Source organism: Halichoerus grypus, chromosome 1 (assembly GCF_964656455.1).
Source record: "Halichoerus grypus chromosome 1, mHalGry1.hap1.1, whole genome shotgun sequence".
NCBI lineage: Eukaryota > Metazoa > Chordata > Mammalia > Carnivora > Phocidae > Halichoerus > Halichoerus grypus.
In genome coordinates this window covers 130,345,175-130,371,069 of record NC_135712.1, presented here as the reverse complement: position 1 = coordinate 130,371,069, position 25,895 = coordinate 130,345,175, and the positions used below count along the sequence as shown (strand labels likewise).

Here is a 25,895-nt window from a genome sequence, read left to right as displayed (position 1 = left end):
GTCATGGAGTCCGGTCTTTCTTACATACAGAGTTTTATATATGTAGAATTCTACTGGCTCATATTTTAAAGGAAATTCCTGATCTTTAAAAATTAAAAATCAGAACTTACATTTCTATAAAAATTTTATTTGGATAAAAATCCCTTTAAATAAGAAAAGCAAGTATCTCTACTTTTAAAATATTTCAGTTGTGTTAAGTTAGAATTATGCTCATTTAATCTCATGCCCCTAAGGAAACCATTGTTATCATTTTAGTACATAGCTGTGTGAAAGGATATTGTTCCAAAATTTCTTGACTTTTTAAAACCTTATTCAGAAAACTAACTTAATTAAAAGAGAAGAATTATAGGCAAACTGAAGAGCTGTCAGGACTGAATCTTAACGTATCAAAGTATTTGTGCCCATTTATTGTTCATGTCTCTACATACTGATTTTTACAGCCACACGTTGGTTTATGTCTATGTCAGACATTTGGTTCTGTGCTGTTACAGGAGCCACAAGCCACATGTGGTTTTTGAGCACTTGAAGTATGGCTGATCCAAAGTGAGATGTGGTGTATATGCAGTGGATTTCAAAGACTGTACAAAAGGAAGAATGTAAACTATCTCAAGGATTCTTATATTGACTACATGTTAGAGTGACAACATTTTAGATATACTGAATCAAATAAAATATTATTACATTTAATTCAACTTGTTTCTGGGCGCCTGGGTGGCTCAGTTGGTTGGGCGACTGCCTTCGGCTCAGGTCATGATCCTGGAGTCCCGGGATCGAGTCCCACATCAGGCTCCCTGCTCAGCAGGGAGTCTGCTTCTCCCTCTGACCTTCCTCCCTCTCATGCTCTCTGTCTCTCATTGTCTCTCTCGCAAATAAATAAAATCTTAAAAAAAAAAAAAATTTAATTCAACTTGTTTCTTTCTATTTTTTTTTTTTTAATGTGCTTGCTAGAAGATTTTAAATCACATATGAAGCTTGCATTCGTGACCCACATTGTATTTCGGTTGGACAGTGCTAGTCTCAATCATCTCTATGTCTGTAGAGTTACGTTTTAGTAATAGCATCATCTCAGAAAATCCTATTGAATAACTTTCAACTATAACCTCTGATTTTATTTTCTTACATTTAAAATGTTGTTTTTCAACATCATCTTTTGATTCTTTTTTTTTTTTCATCCCAGTACAGCGATACTTTAAACTGCCTCTCCCTTTGATACTAGTAAGTCTCCTAGGAATTTAAATAGGCCTCTGTGAAAGCAATACTTGAGCCTCATTCATATGTTCAAGTTAGATCATTATTCCTAATAATGGCTTTAAGTGCTTAGATAGATCAGCACTTCGTGTCTTGAATTGCTTGTCATTTCTTTATAAAGATGTTTCAAGAAATTGCTCCATGCAATCCCTTACTTCGTTGTTTTCTAGCAAAAAGTAACATAATCTTTTATTAGTTTGTTGGGAGTCAGAGAAGAAAAGCCTTTTAAATATTAGCAAAAACAAAATGTATTTCCGGGTAGTGAGAATAAAGAGCAAAATTAGTCATGAATGATAGTCCTGCGAAAGTTAATTTTTTAAATAAATCATGAATGCGCTGGCAATCTGCCAGTGGCTTTCACCTCTATTTTATTTTCCCATTATACTTGGGTCCAGGTTGTCATCGGCTACCACGAGGAAACCCATGCAATTCCTAGAGAGAGAAAAGTTGCACTGTTAGACTTAATAGTATGGTAGTCATGGAAGCATCGGTTATCTTCATCAAGGCAATTCAGATTTGATTATTGTAGAACTGTGTTGAATACCAAACCAGAGGAGTAGTAGCTGGAGCTAAATCAAGGGATTGTCATTTTTGTCAGATGATTAAGGCTGACTTGGAAGAGATATGAAAGGGTTGAGCTGTGTAAATGTTCTCTTTTCAGCAGAAAAAGAAAAGGTCCATCATGGCCATTAAGATGCAGCTTGTTAGCTTGATGAATTTCAAACAATTTAACCTTAGTAATTATATAACCCCCACATACATACAAGTATATCAGTGCCTTGGGATTATGGCTTCAAGGATTGATACCAAAGCATATTGGTAATTTTCTATTAAGATAAAATGAAGCCTTTCTATGTCTAGATAGATCTCTCAAAGGACAGGGCATGCTCTAGTTCAAAGTCCTAATTATTAACTTGAATTATCAAGTTCAAGTAAACACTGGAGCACATTTATTTATAAGTTTTGTAAAACTTTTTAATGAAAAATGTACGTAGTTTAACATTTTAGAGATGGTATTCTTTAAGCTATGATATTAACATGCTGCATTTTTATAAACTAGAATTAGTTTAATTTTTATTTGCCTATGAGGAGCCTGACACATTTAAATAATAGACACATTAAGTGATAGTAACATATTTAGGTAGACAACCCTGACCTAATGATCTCAGGACATTTCTGCAATGTCTGTGAGTAAATATCAAATGCCAGAAAGGCCAGTATATTGCTGTTTTTATGAAAATGTGCATTGGTCAATTTGCTTTTGTATTTTGATGGTACCCTGTTAATATTTTCATTACCTGGGTACTGATTAAACTCGTATATAAGAATAGATGACATAGAAATATCTTAACTTTAAAAGAATTGCTGAATTCTAAAATAACACCTTCATTTTTGGAGAAGAAAGACTCGGTGTGCCATCTAGTGGGCATATTTAGCATTCTGGTTATCAAAAATTAACAGATTTTTACTCTCCCTCCAAGATGCAGCTTTCTTAACACTTCGTATAGATTGTGCTTCTGTTACATCTCATGTAATTTTTCAGTTTCATCAGAATTTTATCTCATTGTATTTTGGAAAGTCATATTAAAAGCAATCAAAATCATCAGAAATAAATCTACACTTATCTTGATGAGCACTGGGAAATGTATAGAATTGTTGAATCATTATATTGTATACCTGAAACTAATACAACATTGTGCATTAAGTGTACTTGGGAAAAAAATCTAATGACAGGAATAAATCTATGTAAACTTTGAGACAGGTAAAAGTAAAATATATAAAATAATTTCATTGTTTAATCAGGACTAAGATCATTTAAGGTAAAACTTCAACTATGAAAGCAAAACCCAAGCACACTAATTATTGAACTTTGTTATTATATGTATTTTTTCCTGAAAGAATATAAAAACAATTGTTTTTGTCCTTGTATGCGTTAATGTGTAATTTAAATAGCTTTATACATTTTAAAATTTTCTTTTCTGTAGAGAAATCCAAGACCAGTGACTTACCAATTCCATCCAAATTTAGATTATTACAAAGCACGCGGAGCAGACCTCATGAATAAAAGCCGGTAAGTCCTCTTTCTCTGATGAAAGTTATGAGCCACAAAAATGTTCTCTGAGATGGTAGGAATTTTTACACATTTGCTGACAATAAATTTATAGATTTTAGCATATCAGTGGTTAATGCATGCAATGACATCTTTACTAAATAAAATATCTGAGTTTTTTTAAAGGCATGAGAAAATGTATACATTGATGTCAATGGTAAGAAGAAAAATAGAAGTGTATTTGTTACAATTTGAAGTTAGGCAACTTCATTTTTCTAACACTAATAAACCTGGATAAATTGCGCCTACTTGTATAATCTCTTTCTAGATCCTTGCTGTTGATTGAAAAGAGGCAGTTCTATAATATATTTTTAAATTATTTCAGTAACAAAATTAAAATTGGGTTTCCCAGCTGTCTTTAGAACTACACAATAAGCTTATAAATGCATCTTGTGTGTGCATTTGTGATTACATACATAGAAATTTTAAGGGTCACTGTAGGAATAAAAAAACATTAAAATTCTACTTTTAAAAGAAATTAACATTGGCATAAAGGGTTGATGAACAGTTTAGTTCTTTCATAATACTGTACTCAGATGTCTCAAGAGTTAACTTGTCAAACCAGAACCATCTCAAATTAGAATGTAATTTCAAAGTTTACTCTGGAAGACTAAAATGTTAGTAATGATAAATACTGCCAAGTTGTCCGAATTTTTTTTCCTTAAGCCTTTTGCCTATGTGCTAGCCTTTCTTCAGTAGGATTCCAGCAGCCTAAATATACATTTATGGAGTACACACACGTGATGTGTTCTGCTCTTACTTGGAGAGTTAAAAAGAAGACATAATTCCTGCCACATAGAAACTCACAGTCTAGGGGATGAGAAGAAGTTTGCAAGAGAGCGGCTAAATTTAAACTTGTGTCTTGAACCCTGTTTTAGTGTAATGTTATTTTTAAATGACCCCTCCTTGATGGAAATCCGTCTCACTGTTTTGATGTGCTGTGTCATTGTGACACCAGCTCTATAACCAATGAGGCTTCTCTGAAGCTCTTTCTGTTTGTTCATTTCATTGGATTCTTGTTTCACTCATACAAGGCTATTCTCCATAGTCACTTCGTTCATTTAATTTAACAAATTTTTATTGCGTGCCAGACCTTCTTTACTTGGTGAACAAACCAGATAAAACTCCTGCCCCCAGGAATCTTATAGTCTAGTCACTTGTATTTCTACCCTATCGTGTCAAGTATTTAGTTTTGGTATGTTTAAAAGAACAGGGTATTTTAGGTACTTCTTTATATGAGATCATTCTAGCTAGAATCCCTTCTTCTCTCCCCTATTCTCCCCGACCCCACCACCACCAGATTAGTTTCCACATAACAGCTGAATAACTCTCAACTGACAACAGATTATATCACACCCCCAACGTAAACGCCTCCAAAGGCTACCTGTTAGTGTTGATAATCCAGTGTTCTTCCTGGGCCCATTTTCTCTCTGTGACCTTCACTCCTTCCACTCTCCCCTTCTCTTAATTCCCATTCTTGCACTTGCTCTTCCCCCTTCCTGGAGCACCCTTCCTTCCTTCCTCTTTTCTTGCTCCTGCATGATTTAGAGCTCAGCCCGAAGGTCACCTCAGAGAGGCCCCTTGGCCTTTTTCTCTCCTACTCACTCTCTACCTCATTGCCCAATCTTATTTTCATAGTGTTCATTACTCACTGAAGTTATAGACTTCATTTATATGTGTCATCTGACTCCCCAACTTCCCCACTAAAATCTAAGACCCCTGAAGGCAGGCACGTTGTCTTACTAACACTTGAGAGCACTGAGGATAATGGCTGGCATGAGGAAGCTACTCAACAAAAATGTGTGTATACATCTGTTATCTTTTTACATTTTTCAATGTCTACTTTTTTTTTTTTTTCAAAAAAGAAAATGGGCTATACCCTTTCCTTTCTACCCTTCATGTTTTATCTTTCTTCTATTTAGCCTTCTGTCCTTGTATTTTTCTTCTCAAAATGTTGGTTCTGTTTTAGCAGTTACTTGCAAGCATATTGAAATTCTAATACAAAATATCATTGTGATGACTGGAAGGAAGGTTTTTCACCAGCTCTATTGCAATTTCAAAGCTTAAAACTGAAGCTGAACCAAATGAAAGATAGTGTATGAAGAACACATCACGGACCAGTGAGAAGAGTTAATAAATGGTATTGGGAGACCTGACAAATCTTTTGAAAAGGTATCAACTTATAACCTTATCATATACCAAAACAAATCCCAACTGAATCAAAGCACACTCAAGCAAACATAGAAATAAAATGCAGGTGTCTATCTGATCTCTTATTATTAGAACACTTTTTAACCTTAAAAATAATGGAAGAAATCACAAAGGGAATGACTGGTGCATTTTACTACACAACTATTTTTAAGTAGATATGTCAAAAATAAACTGAAACGAAAAGCAGATGGAAAATTGGAAAAATATTTGTAGTGTAGGGGCACCTGGGTGGCTCAGTCGGTTAAGCGGCTGCCTTCGGCTCAGGTCATGATCCCAGGGTCCTGGGATCGAGCCCCGCGTCGGGCTCCCTGCTCAGCAGGGAGTCTGCTTCTCCCTCTGCCTCTACCTGCCTCTCTGCCTACTTGTGCTCTCTCTCTCTCTGTCAAATAAATAAATAAAATCTTAAAAAAAAAAAAAATTTGTAGTGTAAGTAACTGACAAACTAGTATCATTAATGTATACAGAACCTATGCAGTTCAAGAAACATGAAATCCTATCTCATTGGCCATTCCATCTCATGCCATGCTCTGTTGGATCCTCCTTTTCTGCTTATAAATTTTAGAACACCCTCCAGACTTCCTTTCTTCACTGCAATCATTCCCTAGAGGATCTCAGTCCAGGTTCATGGCTTTAAATACCATTTATGACTGAAGGGCCCTTAATTTTTATGTTTAGTAAGACCTCTTCCTTTGAACTCCAGACTCTTATGTCCTACTGCTTACTCGGTATTTCCTCTGGAATGTCCCATATGTATCTCAAATTTAATACTTTCCAAACTAAACTCTTGATTCTACCTCCTCAAATTGTTGTTCCCCTGTGTTTCTCTATTACAATAAATAGCTAACCCAGTTGATCAAACCTTAGAATTGCCCTTGACTTGTTTTCTCTTACATCACACATCAAGTCCATCAGCATATCCTCTTCAAAATATATCCTGAAAGAAATCACGTTTCCCTCTGTACTGCTAATACCAAGTCACCACTAGTCTCCTAACTAGTCTTTTTACTTTCTCACTTCCTTATAGACCTTTTCCACATAGCAGCCAGATATATAAGTCAGATCCTATCACTCTACTACCCAGAACCATTCAATTACTTCCCAAAATATATAGGATAAAATGCAAAGCCTTTTCAATGACCTGCAGGGTAAGCCCTGCATGATCTGGCCTCCGATCTCTCCAGCCCCTTTTGCTACCACCATTCTTCCTGTTTTTCACTGGACTCCAGCCACACTGGCCTGCTTACTATTCTTCAGGCAAACAAACATGTTCGCACTTCAGGAGCTTTGAGCTTCCTTTTTGCTCTATGCCTGGATTCTTCCTCAAGGATCCACATGACACACTACTATTCACTCTGTGTTCAAATATCATCTCTTCAGAGAACCTCCCTTTGACTACCCTATCTAAAATAATGGACCCCTTTACTCTGTCTCTGTACTTTGTTATTATTTTTGTTTTTGTGTTTTATAGCAATTCTTACTAACTGAAATGGTTAAAAAAATGACTTGGGTTTCTTTTTTATTGTTTTTATTGTTTGTTTCTTGCACTGAAATGTAAACTCTACATTTTGTCTTGTTAACTGTTATATCCCAGCCCCTAGCATAGTGTCTGGAATACAGTAGGCACTCAATGAAAGAATTTCAAACAGCAAATAAACATTTCAAAGGCTATTCAAACTATGATTAGTCATAGAAATGCAAATTAAAATACCAATGAAGTATCATTTTCACCTTTCATATTAGAAAATTAAAAATAAATGAGCCAGAGATGAGTAAGTTCCAGAGATCTACTGTATAGTGCCCATAGGTAATAACTATATTAATTAATATATATTAAAAATTTGCTAAGAGGGTAGATCTTATTTTAAGTGTTTTTATCACAAAAAGTAAAACAATGAGCAATAATAATAAAGAAGGAGAGAGAAAACTTTTGGAGGTGATGGATATGTTTATGGCATAGATTGTAGTGATGGTTTCACGTATGTTTACTTATGTCCATACTCATCAAGTTGTATACATTAAATATGCACAGCTGTTTGTATGTCAGTTATACCTCGATAAAGTGGTTTAGAATGAATGAATGAATGAATGCGTAAGCTAGCATTGGTGAAGGTGCATGAATACGCTTGGTCGCCAGTTGAGGTATAAATTAAGACAAACTTGATCTTTTTTTTTTTTTTAAGATTTTGTTTATTTATTTGAGAGAGAGAGAGATCACGAGCAGGAGGGAAGGGTAGAGAGAGAAGCAGGCTCCCTGTTGAGCAAGGAGCCCGATGCGGGACTGGATCCCAGGACCCTGGGATCATGACCTGAGCCAAAGGCAGACGCTTAACCAACTGAGCCACCCAGGCGCCCCAAACTTAATCTTATCAAAGGATTCTTCCAATTCTTTTTAACCAACATGTTGTAATTCCCTGGAGGTTTGTTTATCCATGATCAAAAACCACTGTAGCTGTGAAACCATTGGTAAAGTCCCCATTTCGTTATTTAAGGCCTAAGACTTTTATCTGGCTGAGCCCTTCGGCCATAATTAGCCTTCCAACTACTTTCTTAGCTGTTTAGAGGCTCTTAAAGAGTTAATGCATTGGGGCTGTCATTAAGCAGCAAGAGAGGGAATGGGAATGATCCAGAGGGGGACAGACTCATGAGGGAACCCCCAGTAGGGATCAATAAATAGAAAATAGACAGGAGACAGGCAGACACCTGAAAAGCGGGGAACTTATACCTGCTATATCTATGGCAATGGACTTCTATTTGTGTTCCTTATCCAAATAAGGGACGAGGATGCAAAGATGACATGTGATTTCATGGATAAGAATATCTCTAGAAATCAAGAAGCCTGATTTCTCGTCTCTGCTTTACCATGGATTGCTATAATTAAGTCTTTAAAAGCAAGTGCCTAGGTATTTTAGTGGTAGATTTTCCATTACGTGTGTGGATAATATTCACTGTGCTCTGATTTTACTTACTTGCAAATTTCTTTTTAAAAATGGGAATTGACATTTTCTTATTCATTCAACTTTTAAGCTCGGAACGACAATTTAACACTCAACTCTCATTCCAATTTTGTCCTTAAATAACCAGAAATTGCTGCTATAAAAAAAAATAAGTGCATCTAATTTGTGACCAGTCTTCAGAAGGACCTATCAATTTATTTAGGAATCTGTAACTACTAAAATGCCCAACTGAGTAGACATGGAACAGAATTTCATAGTTTTTAAATACTGCAGTTGCTTATATTAAGAGTAGAATCACATACCTTCTTTATTCCAGAATGTTCATGGATTTTCTGCTTTGAAAATGACACGACATAATTTCTCAGAATGTGTAATTCTCTCTGCTCGGCAGAGGGGGTGAAATAGTGGCCGCCGAGACATCAGTGGTGCCTCAAGAGCATGTGTCCCTCTATCTAGCAGTGCCTTTTCGCAGGCTCCACACTGCCGCTCTCTTAACTTGCCGAAGCAATTTCATGCCACCAACGTTTTAAAGATAGAAGATACCAAGCTTAGTTCCTGATCTCTCAACTCACCCGATCTGCAGTAACATTCTCTGTGCTAACTACCCCAGCTCTCCCTTGCCCCCCTGTCAGAGCTTGGTTTAAACAATTCATGTCAATGATGAGAGATTCCAGAATTATAATTCTGGTAGGTAGGCCCTCTGCAAAAGGCCCCTTGTCAGGAACCCTGGTTGAGATCTAAGAGGAAGCCAGACTCCAGGGTAGGAAGACTCTTATAAGGAAGGTACCCTGAGCTCTTAAGATACATCCCAGAGTCCTCAGCTGGGCTCCACAAGACTGAAGAGTGATGGCATCCAGTCCATTCTTACCCCAGAATGCCTGGTGGCTAATAATTCTGCATCTCTCCTTGGGTTCAGGATCTCAGCCCTTTGAAGGGCTCCTCTCTGGGCCTGGCCTAACTAGAATGTCCTGAGAAAGTGCAGGGTCCCAGGAAGCCCAAGGATCCTTCCAGCAATCTTGTCTTAGAATATGATGAGCTTCATGAGAACAGCGACCATGTCTACATCATTCACTACTGTTTCTTCAGTACCTGGCACAGAGAACAAATTCAAATATTAGTGAAATGAATGAGTGCTTTTTACCTTCAGTTGTAGAATAACTCATATTGATGTCAGGATCTGCATCTTAGGATCTTCATATTCCTAGCACAGTACCTGGCACTGTTCATGGTGGTTAACAAATATTTAGTTTAATAATTGAGTAAATAAATACTGTTTTGAATACCTAAAAGGCATTATAAAATTCCCCTGGACAATTTCCATTTTATATGATCAACAAATTTTTTTAAATTAGGCTTTATTATATTTACTTACATAATGACTGCAATTGTTCAGAAGTATTTTCTTGCTAAAATATGGTAAAGAAATAATTGCTAATAATATTCCCTAGGCCGTGAAGCCAGGAGGTCCATGGTTATCAGTATTAGTAGTTAATTGGCTAATGAGAATTTCAGAGGACCTTGATTTCTTTATAAATGTAACTTTGTGAAATCTGTGTGCTCAAATAATTTGTGCTATGAATACATCCATGTGTGAAGTGCTCTGTTGTAGCAAAGAGAGTTGTTAATTCCTAACCAATTTAGGTAAATTGGTATTACTGTCTCCTATCTAGTCCAGAGTAGATAGATCTTTCTCCTTTTCTTTTTAAATTTATGCATCATGTACACCAGTACACAAATCGGAAGTGTTCAGTCTGATGAGATTTGACAGTTGCGTATCCAGGTGACCACCATTCTAAACAATATACCTGGTGTGAACATTTCTTTCACCTCAGAGTTCCCTGGGGTCCGTTCACAGTCAGTTGCAACCTCTCATCCCAAGGCAGCCACTTTCTGATCTCTGTTACAATCTACTGGTTTTGCCTTTTCATGAGCTTCACATAAATGTAACCACACAGTGTGTGCTCTTTTGTGTCTAGCTTTTTTCACTCAGCATGATGTCTTTGCAGTTCATCCATATTGCATGTAGCAATAGTTCCTTCCTTTGGATTGTTGAGTTGTATTCCATTATATGAACATACCACAAGTTGTTTATTCTCTTGTTGATAGATACCGGGTTAGCTCCAGACCTGGAGTATTATGAATAAGGCTGCCATGGGCATTCTTGTACAGGTGTTCTGATGTTGTTTATTGTTGCTCTTGTTGTTCATGGATATATGGTTTTCTTTCTCTTAGGTAGACACTTAGAAATTCAGTTGCTCTATAGGATAGATGTTTAACTTTATAAGAAACTACCAAACCTTTAAAAAGTAACTATACCTTTTTCTACTCCCATCAGGAATACATGCGGGTTCCAATTGCTTGCATCCTTGTACATCTTTGTATAACATCTGTAATTGTGCATCCTTGCCAACATTTGCTATCATCATCTTTTTTGTTTTATTCATTCCCAGTTGGTAAGGAAATGGTATCTCATTGTGGTTTAATTTGCATTTTTCTGATGACGAATGATGTTGAGCATCTTTTCATAACTTACCAATGATTTGTGTATCTTCTTTTATCAAGTGTTGTTTCAAGTTTTTTACCTATTTTTCATGGGCTATTTGTGGGTTTTTTTTTTTTAGTTTTAGGAATTCTTTATATATTCTGGACAGGAATCTTTGTCAGATATATTACTGCAAATATTATTTCCCAGTGTGTGGCTTGCCTATTCATTTTCTTAATGATGTCTTTTGATGATCAGAAAAGTTTTATTTCAGTGAAGTTTATGGCTCAGTCTTTTTCTTTTATGGCTAGTACATTTTGTTTCCTATCTCAGAAACCTTTGCCTCCCTTTAGTCTCCATTTTTGATGGTCCCCAAGACCACCCTGAGTTTCAGTGACTCCCTAGAAGGACTCGCAGCACTCCAGAAAGCTGTTATACTCATGGGTACAGTGTATTATTGCCAAAGGATACAGCTTAAAATCAGGAAAGGAAAAGGGTTGGAGTCTAGGAAAAACTAGGTACACGTTTCCAATTGTCTTGTCCCAGTGCAGTGCTTAAATCTCCCAGGAACAACATCTGACAGCACATGGTAAGTGCCAACTAGGGAAGCTCACCCAAGCTTTGGTGTCCCCCAAGGGTTTTATTAGGGGTCAGTCATGTAGGCATGAAGCAACAGTGTGACTAACATTAGCTACTCAGTCTGCGATCCCCTCAGAGGTCAAACTAATCCAGAGTGGCACAGGACCCAGGTTGAATAAAAACAGACTTTAACCAGAAATCCCATTGTAAGCATAACCTATTTGGTGTGGCCCAAGCCCTCAGGTATGTGAAGACAATCTTACCAGGCAGGACTTTTCAAGGGCTGGAGGTTATCTCACGGTTGGAAAGAGCAGGATTTGCATGGCCCAGGCCTGCTGAGTTAACCCTTTATGGTATAGTCTCAAAGATACTCTGTGTTCTTCTAAAAGCTGTGTGGTTCTAGCATTTGTATTAAATCTGTGGTCCACCTCAAATTAATTTTTGTGTGTGGAGTGAGGTAGAGATTAAGGTCCATCGTTTTCCTTGTAGATATCCAACTGTTTAGTACCATTTATTTAGTCTTTCCTGTCCCCGTTAATTTAAACTGGATCCTTGGTTGAAAATCAATTGACCATATATATGTATGTCTATTTCTGGATGTTCTGTTCTTTCCCTAATACCATCATCACTTACTCATGTACTTTTATAACAAGTCTTAATTTTAAGTAGTTTGAGTCCTCCAGCTTTATTCTTTCTCATTATTTTGGCTATTCTAAGTCCTTTGCATTTCCATTATAAATTTTAGAATAAACTTGTCAATTTCTATAAAAATTATTGGGATTTTGACTGGGATTATATTGAATCTATAGATCAGTTTGGAAAGAACCAATACCTTAATATTATTGAATTTTCTAGTCCATGAACATGGATCATCTCGTTTAGTTAGGTCTTCCAAATCTCTCAGTGTTTCATAGCTTTTAGTATATAGGTCTTATGTGTGTGTGTATATATATATATGTATATATATTTTTATTAAGAGAAAATTATTTTTTTTCTGCATCTGTCCTATTCCTTCCTATGCCTGTATTTTTTTATGTAACTGTTTCCTTGGACTCTTCCATGGACTCACACATTTCTTTATATTTATTGACTCCCATACATCCTGCCTCAAAACTCTAGTAGGTGATTCTTGATATATGTTTAATTGTAGCTGCTTGTGATTTTATTTTAATTATGAACATATATAGTGATTCTCAAAATGAGGGAAGAGAAGTTAAGAGGGCAGAACTTCCCAACATGAGGGCATCTCAGAATTAAATCCTCTTTCATTCTGATGCATTTCCCTAGGCCAGAGAATCCCTGACCCTCTAAAGACTTTGGTATCGTGAACCATGGTTACTGATGGGAGAAATTTATATCCTTCAGATACACTGGGTCAGGAAATAAATTAGTTGAAAACTGTAGAAACAGAAACCTCAATATTTCTATAGATAAATCTTGGGGAGTTTAATGATTTTTATATACTGCGGTTAATACATAATTGCTTATTATTTTTTATGTTAGTTTAACAAATATTATGAATTGTGTTCAGACTCAATTAGGTAGGCCCCACAGTCTAGCTTATATCCAAACACATGTTAGGCCAGCCTTTCTATCCCTAGTAAGCACTACTCCTTTTGCTTCATATCACATTAACAAAAATTTATCTGCCACATGCAAAATAATCATAGCCTTTATAGCTGAAAGGAACAAATGTTTTACCTGAAAGTCCGACTCCTAAGGAATAAGTAATAGCAAACTAACTTTTGTAACTTTGTTTTAATAAAGATCTATTAAATTTAGGGTTCCTTGAGATGTGGAGATAGTTTGCTTCCTAAGGTGATAGAAACCTCACAATATGGCAAACACATTTAGAATTACAAAAGAGTCTTTCATTGAAGCAAATTTGCTATTCTCAACCTTAAAGATAAAGAATTAAGAAAGGCCAAAACCAATTCATTTTATAGAATTCAAAGCCTTCAGCTCACAGAATTTGTAAGCAGAAGTACATCATAAATGTTAGCTCAGGTGTTAGAATCATCTTGCAAAGTACCGTGTTGCAATCCTGACAACTGTTTTGAATTTCCAAAGAAAATATCGATGTCTATAAACACGAAAGAAATAAATATGAATGATAATCCATTGAGGGTAGATCAATAATGTAGATTTCTAGAAAAATAACAGAGATGCAAAGGGAATATTGTGTCTATCCAAAACCCAAAGTCATGTATTTATATTTACTTTTTCCAACTACTCTTTGCACTTAATAACTTTAAAATAAGTTCTATGGTGTTACGGTGGGGGAAAAATGTATAGGTAGAGTGAGGTGAGAAAATGATAGAAAAGGAGACTATGATACAAAAAAAAAGGGAGTGGGAGGAAGAAGAGAGAAAAACAGAAGGATGATAAACATGGAGGAGGAAGGAGGGGCAAAGAGAACAGAGTAGAAACGAAAGGTGGAGATAAGGAGGCAGGGCAAACAGATGGGCCCCTAAGTTTGGAGATGGGGTTTGGTAATGATACTTAAGGGCCTAGACTAGTGCACAGGCCTCTCATTTCATCCTGTCATTTCAACAGTATAATGAATTGTGATGGCAGAAGCCATTTTGCATGGCAGGTTGTAAATTCTTAGAGCTGGAAGGGGCCTTTCATCTGAGCTTGTCTCTCCCCCAGGCCAGGACAAGGAAGCCTGTGTGTCTGAAGGTGATTTTCCCATCTTTTATGCAGTTCCAGAATTGGAACACTTACTGTTTTGTTTTTTTTTCTCTTTCACAGTCCTTTTTTTATTATGTTATGTTAATCACCATACATTACATCATTAGTTTTTGATGTAGTGTTCCATGATTCATTGTTTGCGTATAACACCCAGTGCTCCATTCAGTACGTGCCCTCTTTAATACCCATCACCAGGCTAACCCATCCCCCCACCCCCCTCCCCTCTGGAACCCTCAGTTTGTTTCTCAGAGTCCATAGTCTCTCATGGTTCATCTCCCCCTCCGATGTCCCACCCTTCATTCTTCCCCTCCTGCTATCTTCTTCTTCTTTTTTTTTTTTTTTAACATATAATGTATTTGTTTCAGAGGTACAGGTCTGTGATTCAACAGTCTTACACAATTCACAGCGCTCACCATAGCACATACCCTCCCCAATGTCTTTATTCTTGTAATCCTTCTCTTTTCAGTTGTGATATATTTTATGAAATATTGCCAGATTATTCATTTTAAACAAATAGAGCCTGTTAAATCATTAGAAAGGATTTCTTTTTGAACTGTTTTCTATAACTTTTGTAACTCATTTCAGTTTTTAAAGCCACACCATAAAGTACTGCTTTCCCCGATGGCAGCCCTCATGATATGGTAAGGCTTGCTCCCCGGCTTTTTAAGCCATTTCTCTTCCAGCATAGTTTTCATACCTCCCCACTGTTCCACTCCATTTTATAAACATACATCTCAATTCTGCCAGAAGTTAATGCCTCACCAAAAGCTGTCTGCCATAGCTGTACAGTTAGCTTCTGCAATGTAGGCACTTACCTAGTATTTCTAGTCCCATGTTTATATTTACTATTAAGGGTAATATGTATTTACCATATAGAGATACCATATTTACTTTTTTTATCTCTAATTCTTTAACTATATAAAATAAGTTTCTTCCAGTAACTTTATCACAAATGCCCTTTGACTACCATATTTACTTTTGAAGGATAATTTCACAGGGTACAGAATTCTAGGTTGGTGGTTTTTTTCTCTCAATGTTTTAAATATTCACTCCCTTCTTGCATGCATGGTTTCTAAGAAGTTGATTATCTTTGCTCTTGCATAGGTAAGATTTTTTTCTTCTGGTTTCTTTCAGGATTTATGTCTTTATCTGTGATTTTCTGTAGTTTAAAAATGATACGACGAAGTATACTTTTTTTGGCACTTACCCTGCATGGTGTTCTCTGAGCTTTCTGGGTCTGTGGTTTGGTGTCTGATGCTAATTTGGGGAGATTCTTAGGTGTTACTGTTTCAAATATTTCTTTCTCTCCCTCTTCTCCTCTGGTATTCCCATTATGCATATATTATACCTTTTATAATTGCCCCACAGTTCTTGGATATTCTGTTCTGGTATTTTTCTGTCATTTTTGTGTTTGCTTTCCAGTTTGGGGAATTTCTGTTAAAACATCCTCAGCCTCAGAAGTGTGTATAGTCTCTTTCCTCAGCTGTAGATTGTCTGCTAATAAACCTATCAAAGACATTCTTCATTTCTGTTATATAGTACTTTTTATCTCCATGCTTGCTTTTCTTTTTCTTCCTTAGAACTTTCTTTTCTCTGCTTACATTTCCCATCTGTTCATGAATGCTGTCTACTTTATCTATTAGAGCCTTAGCATTTTAATCATAGTTGTTTTACAAATATATACATAGTTGTTTTACAAATATATACACCCAAAATATATACATCTGAGTCTGGTTCTGATGCTTGCTCTCTCTCTTCAAACTGTGTCTTTTTATTTTTTTAGTAAGTCTTGTGATTTTTTTTTTTTTTTTTTGATAGTTGGATATGATGTAGTGGGTAAAAGGAACTGCTATAAGTAGACTTATAGTGATATGGTGATAAGGTGTGGGAGGAGAGGAAGCATTCTGTAGTCCTTTGAATAGGTCTCAGCTTTTCATGACCCCGTGCCTTCAGACTGTGAACTTCACACCTGCCACTTATCCCTGCTCCCCAACTGAGGTGGGACAGGGTGGCTAGAGGGGCTTGGGGTTGGTTGTTTCCCTTCCCCCAAGTCAGTTGGGCTCTGGTAAAACCTTAGCTTAGACTTTGGTTAAGTAGTTTCTCCTGAGGGCAGACTCTGTTATGAAAAACAGAATGCTCAGGTGTATTCAAAACAGTTCCTTTCCATTCCACCCGTTGTACGCACAATTTTTCTCTCATATTCACCATGAGAGTCTGGTAGAGCTCCAAGAGGTAAAACTCAGAAGTATGGGCTGCCCCCTGTGTGACCGGGTCCCCTTGGACTTTTTAATCTGTCCCAATTTGTTCACACTGAGCCCCCTAGTAATTTGTCAGTTGCACTTCAGATTTCCCTACTCCAGCTCTGCTTTCTGTGGGTTTCTGCTCTAGTAAATCCTGATTCTCTGTAGTCACCTGTCAGCCTGTCTAATTTTGGGACAGCAGTTTGCCCTGTGACCTCACTTCTCTTACGGATCTAAGAAAAATTTGTTGATTTTTTTTTTTCAATGTGTTCAACTTTTTCTGGTTGTTAGGACAGAGCAGAAACTTCCAAGCTTCTTACATGCCAGACTGGAAACTAGAAGTTCATCCATTTAGTATTAGTGCAGGCTAAGAATCTTACTTTTCTCCAACACTGTTCATGCGGGTTCATATTAGCCTTATAGGCCAAACTAAGACACTAATGTTTGGGAGTCTGTTTGTTTTTTAATATGAACTCATGTTAATCCATGCCTCTCTATTCTGGGTGTAATGCACAGTTGTAAAAAGGTTTAACCTAAGTGCTTAAGATTTGATTTCTCTTTGTTAAATTTTATCTGTTTAATTCATTTCTCGTGCTAGCCTGTTGAGAGTATTTTAAATTTTGATTCTTTTACCTGATAGATTAGGTGACTCAAATTCAATAAGCAAATGTTCTCTTTCCTCAAGTCACAAAGTTACAGAATTTTCTATCTAAAAGGGACCCAAAATATATAATTCAGCCCCTTTGTTTAAAGATAAGGAAACTTCCGTCCAGAGAGCAGCTACACAACTCTCCCCAGCTGTGCAGCTTGCTGATGGAAGGAAGATTATGACCTTAAAAAAAGGACTGGTGAGCAGAGCAGGTCTGTGAACCAAGTTGAGACAGATGTCATCACCAGAAGTCCTTGGTGGGTGCTAGAACATTCAGTAGTAAACTGGAGGTACAGCTCTCCAACTATAACTGAGCACATTTTTATCCATCATTATATCCCACTGGCACTGACATATCTTGATAAATCCAATAGACTTTAACACTTCAGATAAGAAATAAAGTTGTCTTAGCTTAGAATGACTTGTTTTTAGTGAACCATACGGCTACTTGTAATAAACTACAACCATTTCCAAGTAATTAGTAAAAAAATTTTGAATAAGCCAGTCTGTTTTCCAGTTGGTGGTTTCTACAATCCTTTTGAAAAATTAGAACATTCCCCTCACTTCCACTCTTGTGATATTTCTATTTTTATTCAATAAAACAAAGTGGGTGTTATATAAACACAAACAAACCCAACCATCTGAAATTTTAAAATGTACCTAAATAACAACTGAGCCAATGGACTATTTAGAAAATGTGTGGGAAAAATTTTGATGCTATTGCTATAATCAGAGGCAAATGTATAGCTTTAAATGCTTTTATTGGGAAAGAGAGGAATGAATAAGTGAATGAGTGGATGAATGAATGAATGAACCAAGCATTCGACCTTTCAGAACACAAGAAAGGAAATAACAAGAAAAATATAAATTAGAGTATAGAGAAAAATGAATACAGATAAATTGAAAACTCTGACAAAAATATAAACAAGCATGTAACAAAATTTTATCACAAAAGGAGTGAAATAAACAAATATTAGACACTTAATATCAGACCTAAAAAATAAATCCTTAGATAGAAAAGAAAAAGCCTGGGGTGGTGTCAAAGTTTGGATAAGAGGAAAGGAAAATCTCCACCATTGTGGAGAGTTTTTACAGAGGTGATCATGTGATAATGTTTTTAAGTTTTTTGTTTTTGTTTTTAAGCTTTAGAAAAGTTTTAGAAGTTGAATGAAAACAGCTCATGACTCTGGCAATTAAGAAGGCATTGGAGATGCTAGAAGCTCTTTCAGTAGAGTATGCATTAGAAAGCAAGAGGTCAGGTGGGTAGGAAGAGGCAATAAGAGCCACCCATTTTTAGAATTTTGGAAACTGATCCAAAAGGGCCCAACAGTGAAGTCAGGTTGGGTTCTGATACAGGTGTTCTCAGGATTCTTGCATCTTCAGAAAAATGCCCCATTGCTGCTGAGTTAACCCGCTAAATGAGGTTGTGCCAAAAGTAAGGTCTTGGCAACAACTTCAAAACAATCCCTCCTATATGGTACTATTTTTATTGTTACTTAATAATAGTATTTATTAGACAGTAATAATGACTTTGATTACACAAAATTAGTTACTCATTAGATTTCTTTAATGTCTTGTTAACTCCAGAGTTCTCTTACTATTTATTTCAACACTGTTGACACATTGTACTCCATTGTTAGTCCAACCCAGTATTCGATGTCCATCAGATCTCTGACAACTGCATTAATTTTCATTAATTTAGCACACATGACTTAATAGTGTACATCACTGCCAGTAATAATTGTTGCAAATTGATTAGGATTTCTTGTAAAGAATGCCGCTACTGATATTTAAGATCTGTGTTAGCTACCTTTGGCCAAAAAATTATCATCCTGCAGAACAAACAGACTGTGGATAACGTGCTTTCCCTAGAAGTAAATGGTTTACAATTGTTTATATCTGAAAAGATGTAGCGTCACCTTCAGTAGTTGTTTTGAAAAGAAATATTCTTCTGAAAGCAGTGGGTAGTGGATGAGGGGGAAGTTGGTTGAAAACAAAAAATATTCAAAAAAGGAAAACAGTGTTCATCCCCTTTTAAGAGCTATTCAGATGAAAAATTGCTCGGCATGAGCTTGATCTATATGTTTTTCGTGGTTATTAGTAGTAATGAAGATGCATTAACCATATTCTCTTGATAATGCTCTAGCAGTTTCTTAGTACTTTTATCAACATATAAATTTTACAACTGGCAGTGTGGGAATTTGACTAGTACATTTTTGTTTATAAAAAAGGGTAACAACATTATAACTTCTTCATATCTGTGAATTATGAATCTTGACTTGCAAACAAGCAAAACTAAAATGCAATAGAACTTCAGTATCATAATAGCTCTTCTTCCTACTGCCATGCACAAGAAATGGGAATGCATGCAGGCTGCTGAGTAGAACACAGTGCCAGAGGTAAATGCCTTACTTAATCTACAATGTATGAGTTCTTTTCATTTCATTCATTCTTTTTTCAGTAAACATGTATTGAGTGCCTTCTCTGTTGCAAGCTGTAGTGTCTGTAAATTAAGAATGCTGTACTTCATTAGGAAGCAGCTGGAAACTGGAAGTAAGTGGTGCATAATCACTATATATCCTTATCTCCATTAGGAAACGTGATTTTCAATAATTTTTGGAAGGGCATTAAATAGTTCAGTTCTTTAAAGATAAAACTTGATGCAAGGAGAATCATTTGAAAAATGATTTTTTCACATTTCATTGAGTTGTAAATGAATAGATCTTTCTCTTATAAAGCTGAATTCCAGGTTTTAAATTTGATTTGTCCTCTCTCCAAAGTAATGTAAGTCTCCAGTACCTAGCCCATAATATTAGCTAGTACCATTAGAGAAAAACTTTATGAAAGGAAGAAGCATAGTGTTCTTTTTCTTACAGAACTATGGATCAGTTCTATCTTAGAGCTGTATCTAGTAATGCCAAGGATACGAAATGGAGCAGAATTACTACCTAAGAGCTGCCAGGTAGATCTGAGAGAAGGAAATGATAGTAAAATTCAAGTTAACTCCAATCAAGTAAATGTATCCCTCAAACTTGATTTTCATTTTCTACTTTTCTGAAAGAAAAAAAGCAAAATGAGAGAAAATAAGCTTCTTTTAATGATTGGGGCAATAAAAATACAAACTTTGATACTGTCATGGAATCAGACTACCTCCTACAGCTAAAATAATTTATAATCATATCTGGTCTCCAAGATAATATCCCTAAGATACTTCAGCATTATGACTCATCTGGGAGGTAGTCATTCAGTAGTCATTCTGTTAACAGATGTTTACTCGGTGTCCTCTGTTTGCCGGAGAACAGTAACACATGCTGGCGAACCATGGCAGCCGAGCGAGGAAGTGCGTGAGAGGAGGGGTGCTTAGGGATTTCGCTGCTGCTGAGGGGAGGTTAAAGTAAGAGTGGGCTGTGGGCTCTGCAACGTGCAGATCACTGGGGACGGGGGAGAGAGGTTTCTGAGCAATGGCAGGGAGACCACAACCAGCCTCTACTGGGCTTAGGACCAAAGAAGCAGAGGTAGCACATAAGATAGCTTTTTGAAAAAATACGTTGTGATGAGGGAGAGAAGAGGGACGGTAACTAGAAAGGAATGAGGGTTCAAGGATAAGTTCAAGTGGGTGTGTACATGTGTGCACATGCACAAGCTCACAGACACATACACACACCATGGTTGTATGCTAATGGGAATGACACATAGAGAAGGAGAAAATGATGATTCAAGAGAGGGAAGTGCAGGGGCAACAATCTCGAAAGATCAGAGGATGGGATCCAGAGCCCAAATAGAGAGGCTGGCCATGGCTAGGAGCAGGGACTCTTCACTGTACAGGTGGAAAGACTTAGACTACAGGTAGGTGCAGCTGCCTTTTAACAAATATTTATAAAACTCCTGTTATATGCTAGGCAATGGCGATATAGCAGAGAGACAAAAATCCTTGTCTTCATGAAACTTTCATTAGAACGGGGATTGGAAGAGATGGACAGATAATAACCAATCGAGTAAAATAGTATATCAGATGAAACAAAGTGCCACCAAGAAAAGTAAAATGGTGGCACCTGGGTGGCTCGGTCAGTTAAGTGTCTGCCTTTGGCTCAGGTCATGATCCCAGGGTCCTAGGATGGAGCCCTGCATTAGGCTCTCTGCTCAGCGGGGAGTCTGCTTCTCCACCCCCATCCCCGCTTCCTTCCCTCCCCCCACTTGTGCTCTCTCTCTCTCTCTCAAATAAATAAGAAAAAAAAAAAAAACAGTAAAGCAGGGCAGTGGGGAAGGAGGATTTGGACAGCCAGGGCTGGTCAGGGTGATGAAGGTGGATTGCAATTCTCAGGTAGTAGGCAATTCTATATAACTCTTATTGAATTTATTTTGTGACTCTCAGACACATTTATTTTTCAAAATCACATTAAATGTGGCCTAATACGCACACGCCAGGGCTTGGGGGAAGTCTACTGTCCACTTTGTTTCATAGGTGCCGCCTTCTGTGAGTACCCCAAGGCTTGCCCAGCCCTGTACCTCTCCTTTAGAGTCCTCATCACAGGTTTTAACCTTGCTTTATTAATGTGATTATATATTTCTTCCCTTCCCTATATATATATATATATTCCCTAGACTGGAAATTCCAAGAGGGGAACTGTGTCCTGGACAGTTGCATCCCCAGAACCTAGCACAGTGTTAGCACAACATAGGTCCCATTTGTTCAATGAATGAATGAATGAATGAATGAAAAGTAAAAAGACCTTTTTCCATATGCTACCTCTTGAAGAATCTTGTTTTATTATTCTGTGATCACTTTTAAGTTCTTACTTTGCACTTGGTATAGCTGATCTTGTAAATGGCCTTTTTCGAAGCAGGTAAGATACGATTTTATAGCAATGGAATATGTGAAATAGGGTTGTCCTCTAACTTAAGTGATGTTTCTCCACCTATTTTTTTTTTTTTTTTTTTTTTACAGAACCAATGCCAAAGGTGCTCCCCTGAATATAAATAAGGTCTCTAATAGCCTGATTAATTTTGGAAGAAAGCTGATTTCTCCAGCAATGACCGCCCCAGGCAGTGCGGGCGGCCCTGTACCAGCAGGCGGTAGTGGCAGCTCGTCCCCTGCTGGGGTTCCTGCCGTGGTTCCCGCCGTGGTTCCCGCTGTGGTTCCCGCCAGGACCTTAGCAGAGGTCCCCAGGCATCATTTGCAGCAGCAGCAGCAGAGACTGATGAAATCAGAGAGCATGCCCGTGCAGTTGAACAAAGGTGAGGAAAAAATAGCAACAAATGTGAAGAAAACACCTGCAGTGTAGCCTGGGACTTCTTCACCTGCCTGTGAGGAACCAGCCTCCTAGAAATAGAGATTAATGCAAAACTGAATCGTAAAAGCTCTGTTGTATTACATCCTTTTTAAGTTGGAATATCAGATACTCTAGTGTTCTTAATAGGAACGTGTTAGCAGGTGATTTGTTAAGGTACTTCGTTAACATGTATATCCTAGCATACTTGCATTTGAGTCCCGCGGATGCCCATAGAGTATGGCCCAGACTCTCACAACACAGAACTTGCAAGCGGTTGACTGTGATCCTGCTAACCTTGTGTCATGGTGCCTCTGGCCAGAAGAGCCGGAACTGGGAAGTTCTAGCAGCATGGGCTTTCCTAGTCAGTAGCTGCCCCTCACGCCGTTGGTGTTGGCGGAAGCGTGCCCCCGGGCTTGCAGCCGCTCATCCAGCTGCTTTACGCCTGAGGAGGATCACCTAGACCCTTCCGGGGGGCGGCAAAGCTCAACGGATCCGCAAGCAGCCGAAGTGAATGAGTCCACACACTAAGATTTAGGGCCGTAGAATGTCGGAGCAGAGGAAACGTGGGAGACCACACATCATCCCGACCTGTCGTCCGATGAGCGGGGGCGCCGCGGGCGCTGCGGAGAGGGGCGTCCTTGCTGCCCGGCCTCACGCAAGCGCATTTTCTGTGTCACAGCCTTTGCGATGCTTCATCCCCCGCGTGAATTTTACTCGAAAGACAGCCCTTCAGGTTCTTACTCAGAACCTTTATGCTCTTCTTTTCCACGATTTACAGAGAGCTATGTATTAAGTACCTCTATTCATAGCAGATTAGAAACAGCTGCATTTATTTTTAGTGGTGGGACTCTGCTTTCTATACTATAGAAGCAGGAAATAGTAACATGATGGCAGAAAACTGACAGAATTCAATCCTAAGACCTCACAAAGTACAGAGTCTGGTCATTTAGTGTCAGGACAAATATCCCGACCCAGGCCTCCTTCACGTCTTAAAGGGATCCCTTGTTGTAGCCATGTTCAGTAACTGGTGTTGAGACTAACCATGGTGCTGTGCTGTTGGATCAGTACGAAGACCTTAAACCATGTTCCATATACTCTGTGTCAGAAGATTGCATCCAAAATTATTAAAAATTTTAAATTATTGGCATTTCAACTGGTAAAAAAAAATTAAATGGACTTTATTCCCCAATGGCACAAAATAATGAGTATTATTCCATAATGAGTATATGTTTATTCTCCCGCTACATGGTGTTATCTATCATTGCCTATATGAGGTATTAGACTTTATATAGTTAGTATATAAGTTTCTATTAGAATATTCAGTTTGCCTTACATAAGATTATCTTGTTTAAAACTACATTCTTTTTAATGTAGAGTTACCACACATGATTTAAAGAAAAGAGGACTTCAGATCATTAACACATTGTAAATGTATTTTAATGCCAGGAGACATGCCCACTTTCAGAATGGAAATGAATGTTATTTTATATATTTCTTAATTGTACTGTTTTATTGTTCTAACCAAATATGATTTCAGTATTGCTTTGATAACAAGCCATAGTCAGTAGTAATTCTAACTGATGGCAGGCAAATGAGTCAGAGAATCTCTTAATGCTGTAGCTTAAATTTTCTGAGGAAGCAAGCCAAATGACTGTAGAAGTATAAAGTTGTATCTCTAAGGAAATGTCAAGTATTAATATCACAGTAAGTGAGAAAGGAAGTGCATGAGGATGGAACAATTGATGAAAACGAAGTCCCCAGTTATAAGGAGACAGCAGAGCACTTAAGCAAAGTATTTGGAACATGAGTATCACTAGGGCATTTTGTAACTGATCCCTGTGCTGAGAGAAAGTCTCCTTGTTTGGCAACTCTTCTTTTTATTTCTGGTTCGTTCTTCTCATGTCAATCATGAAAAGCTTGTCTACCTTCATCTTAAAGATAAATATTCCTGCTACTGCCCCTCCCTGCACAAAGGTTTGAAGGAGACAGAGTAAAAGGCAGAGAGAGCAGTTGATGCCAGTAGACGCCAGTCTAGGTCGCTGCTCTTCTCTCGTGACTCACCCATGAAGTGAACCGTAAGCACAGTCCTGATGCCTTCTGACCACGTGCTTCCGCACCCTGAGGTGAGAGGTTTGGACGCTCCCGGGGGAGCCTCCCAGCTCCAAACAACTATCAAGATGTATTTGTTAACTCTACAAGGAAAAGTACTTCTCCGACATTGGTTCTTTACGCTGGTGTTTCCCACAAGTATCCTGCTGTGCTGTGGCAGTGACAAATCTGCACGTGTGTCCCCTGATCCCAGAGATGGGTGAGCACGGTCTGCAGCCTGTCAGGAGGCTTGTGTTGGAATATGGCTTCTACCTGTCTCAGAACAGTCTTCTACTAGTGCCTTTGAGGAGAGAGAACGAATTAGCCCTTTTAGTGTACTCTGCTGGAAAGTTTGAAAGTTGCTTTGAAAAATGGTTGTTTCTAAAAATGAAAATGCTTATAGTCTTTGTAGTTGAGTTGACTCTCGATGATGTGTGCTCATGTAGGGGAACGGTTGTAGGGAAAACCCAAAATTCAGGTATATGTTGCCGGAAATGCAAACTAGTTTGTGTATGTGCTGGGAGCGGGGTCGTGAAAGAAAGAAGAGGGAGCACAAATGTTCCTCCATAATTTTCTGGTGGTATTTAATATTAAAATGAGTTTTCAGTCTCTAAATATACACTAATAGGTGATCCAAAGGCAGCAGAGAAAAATGGAATTTTTTCCATTTTTGGAAAATTGAATTGAAAATCTCCTTCAAGTATATAAAAAAGAGACACTCCATTTATCAGTGAACAGAGAGTTAACTCTATTAGGAAAATTCAGGACCTAATAAACTCTGCTAAAAGCTGCTTATTGCTGTTTGGAGTGTGTACCTATTTATAGATTTTATTTCAGTTACAGGAGATATATATACATATATCAAAATGTGTGTACTATTAATTGATGGGAACTATATGATTACAACCCAGTAATTTCCAGATGAGCTGGCTGTGCTGACAGTTACAATTGTAGCAAGTGGTCAAGGCACTGAGGGTATGTTACATCATTCAAAAACTGATTTTTTACTGTTGTATAAAAGCTACAGGGGAAGGAAGTCTGTTAATTCTACATGATCAAACATGGAAAATACGGTGTCTTTTAAGAAGGCTTGGTTTTTAGCTCGTTAACTTCAAAATAGCTTAGGCCTTGGGATGCTGAGAGTCTAATTCTGTTCATAGTGACTCTGCCTGACGTTGAACTGGTCATTCAGGAAGGAAATCAGAGAACCCAAGTCTTCCTTCTCAGTGGGAGTGTGCCTCAGGTTCTTCACAGAATTTCCTGTTGTGCTCCTTTTCCTTTCTTTCCTGTACTTTTAAAATGCACTCCTTTTCTCCCCATTTCCTTTGAAGTCGAACACTTATTTTGAGCATTTCCCATAGGTCCAAATT

The 25,895-nt window shown here is 37.6% G+C and overlaps 1 protein-coding gene across 8 annotated transcripts in view; it reads left to right on the top strand.

Moving 5' to 3' along the window:
* The window catches only part of TBC1D5 (TBC1 domain family member 5), a 567,676-nt gene that overhangs the window by 476,974 nt on the left and 64,807 nt on the right, over positions 1–25,895 (top strand). For all 8 annotated transcript variants that reach the window (XM_078072157.1, XM_078072131.1, XM_078072109.1 and 5 more), the window contains 2 exons: positions 3,234–3,319; positions 22,113–22,402. In XM_078072157.1, coding sequence (XP_077928283.1) covers positions 3,234–3,319; positions 22,113–22,402 — 376 coding nt within the window. The remainder of the gene's footprint in view (positions 1–3,233; positions 3,320–22,112; positions 22,403–25,895) is intronic.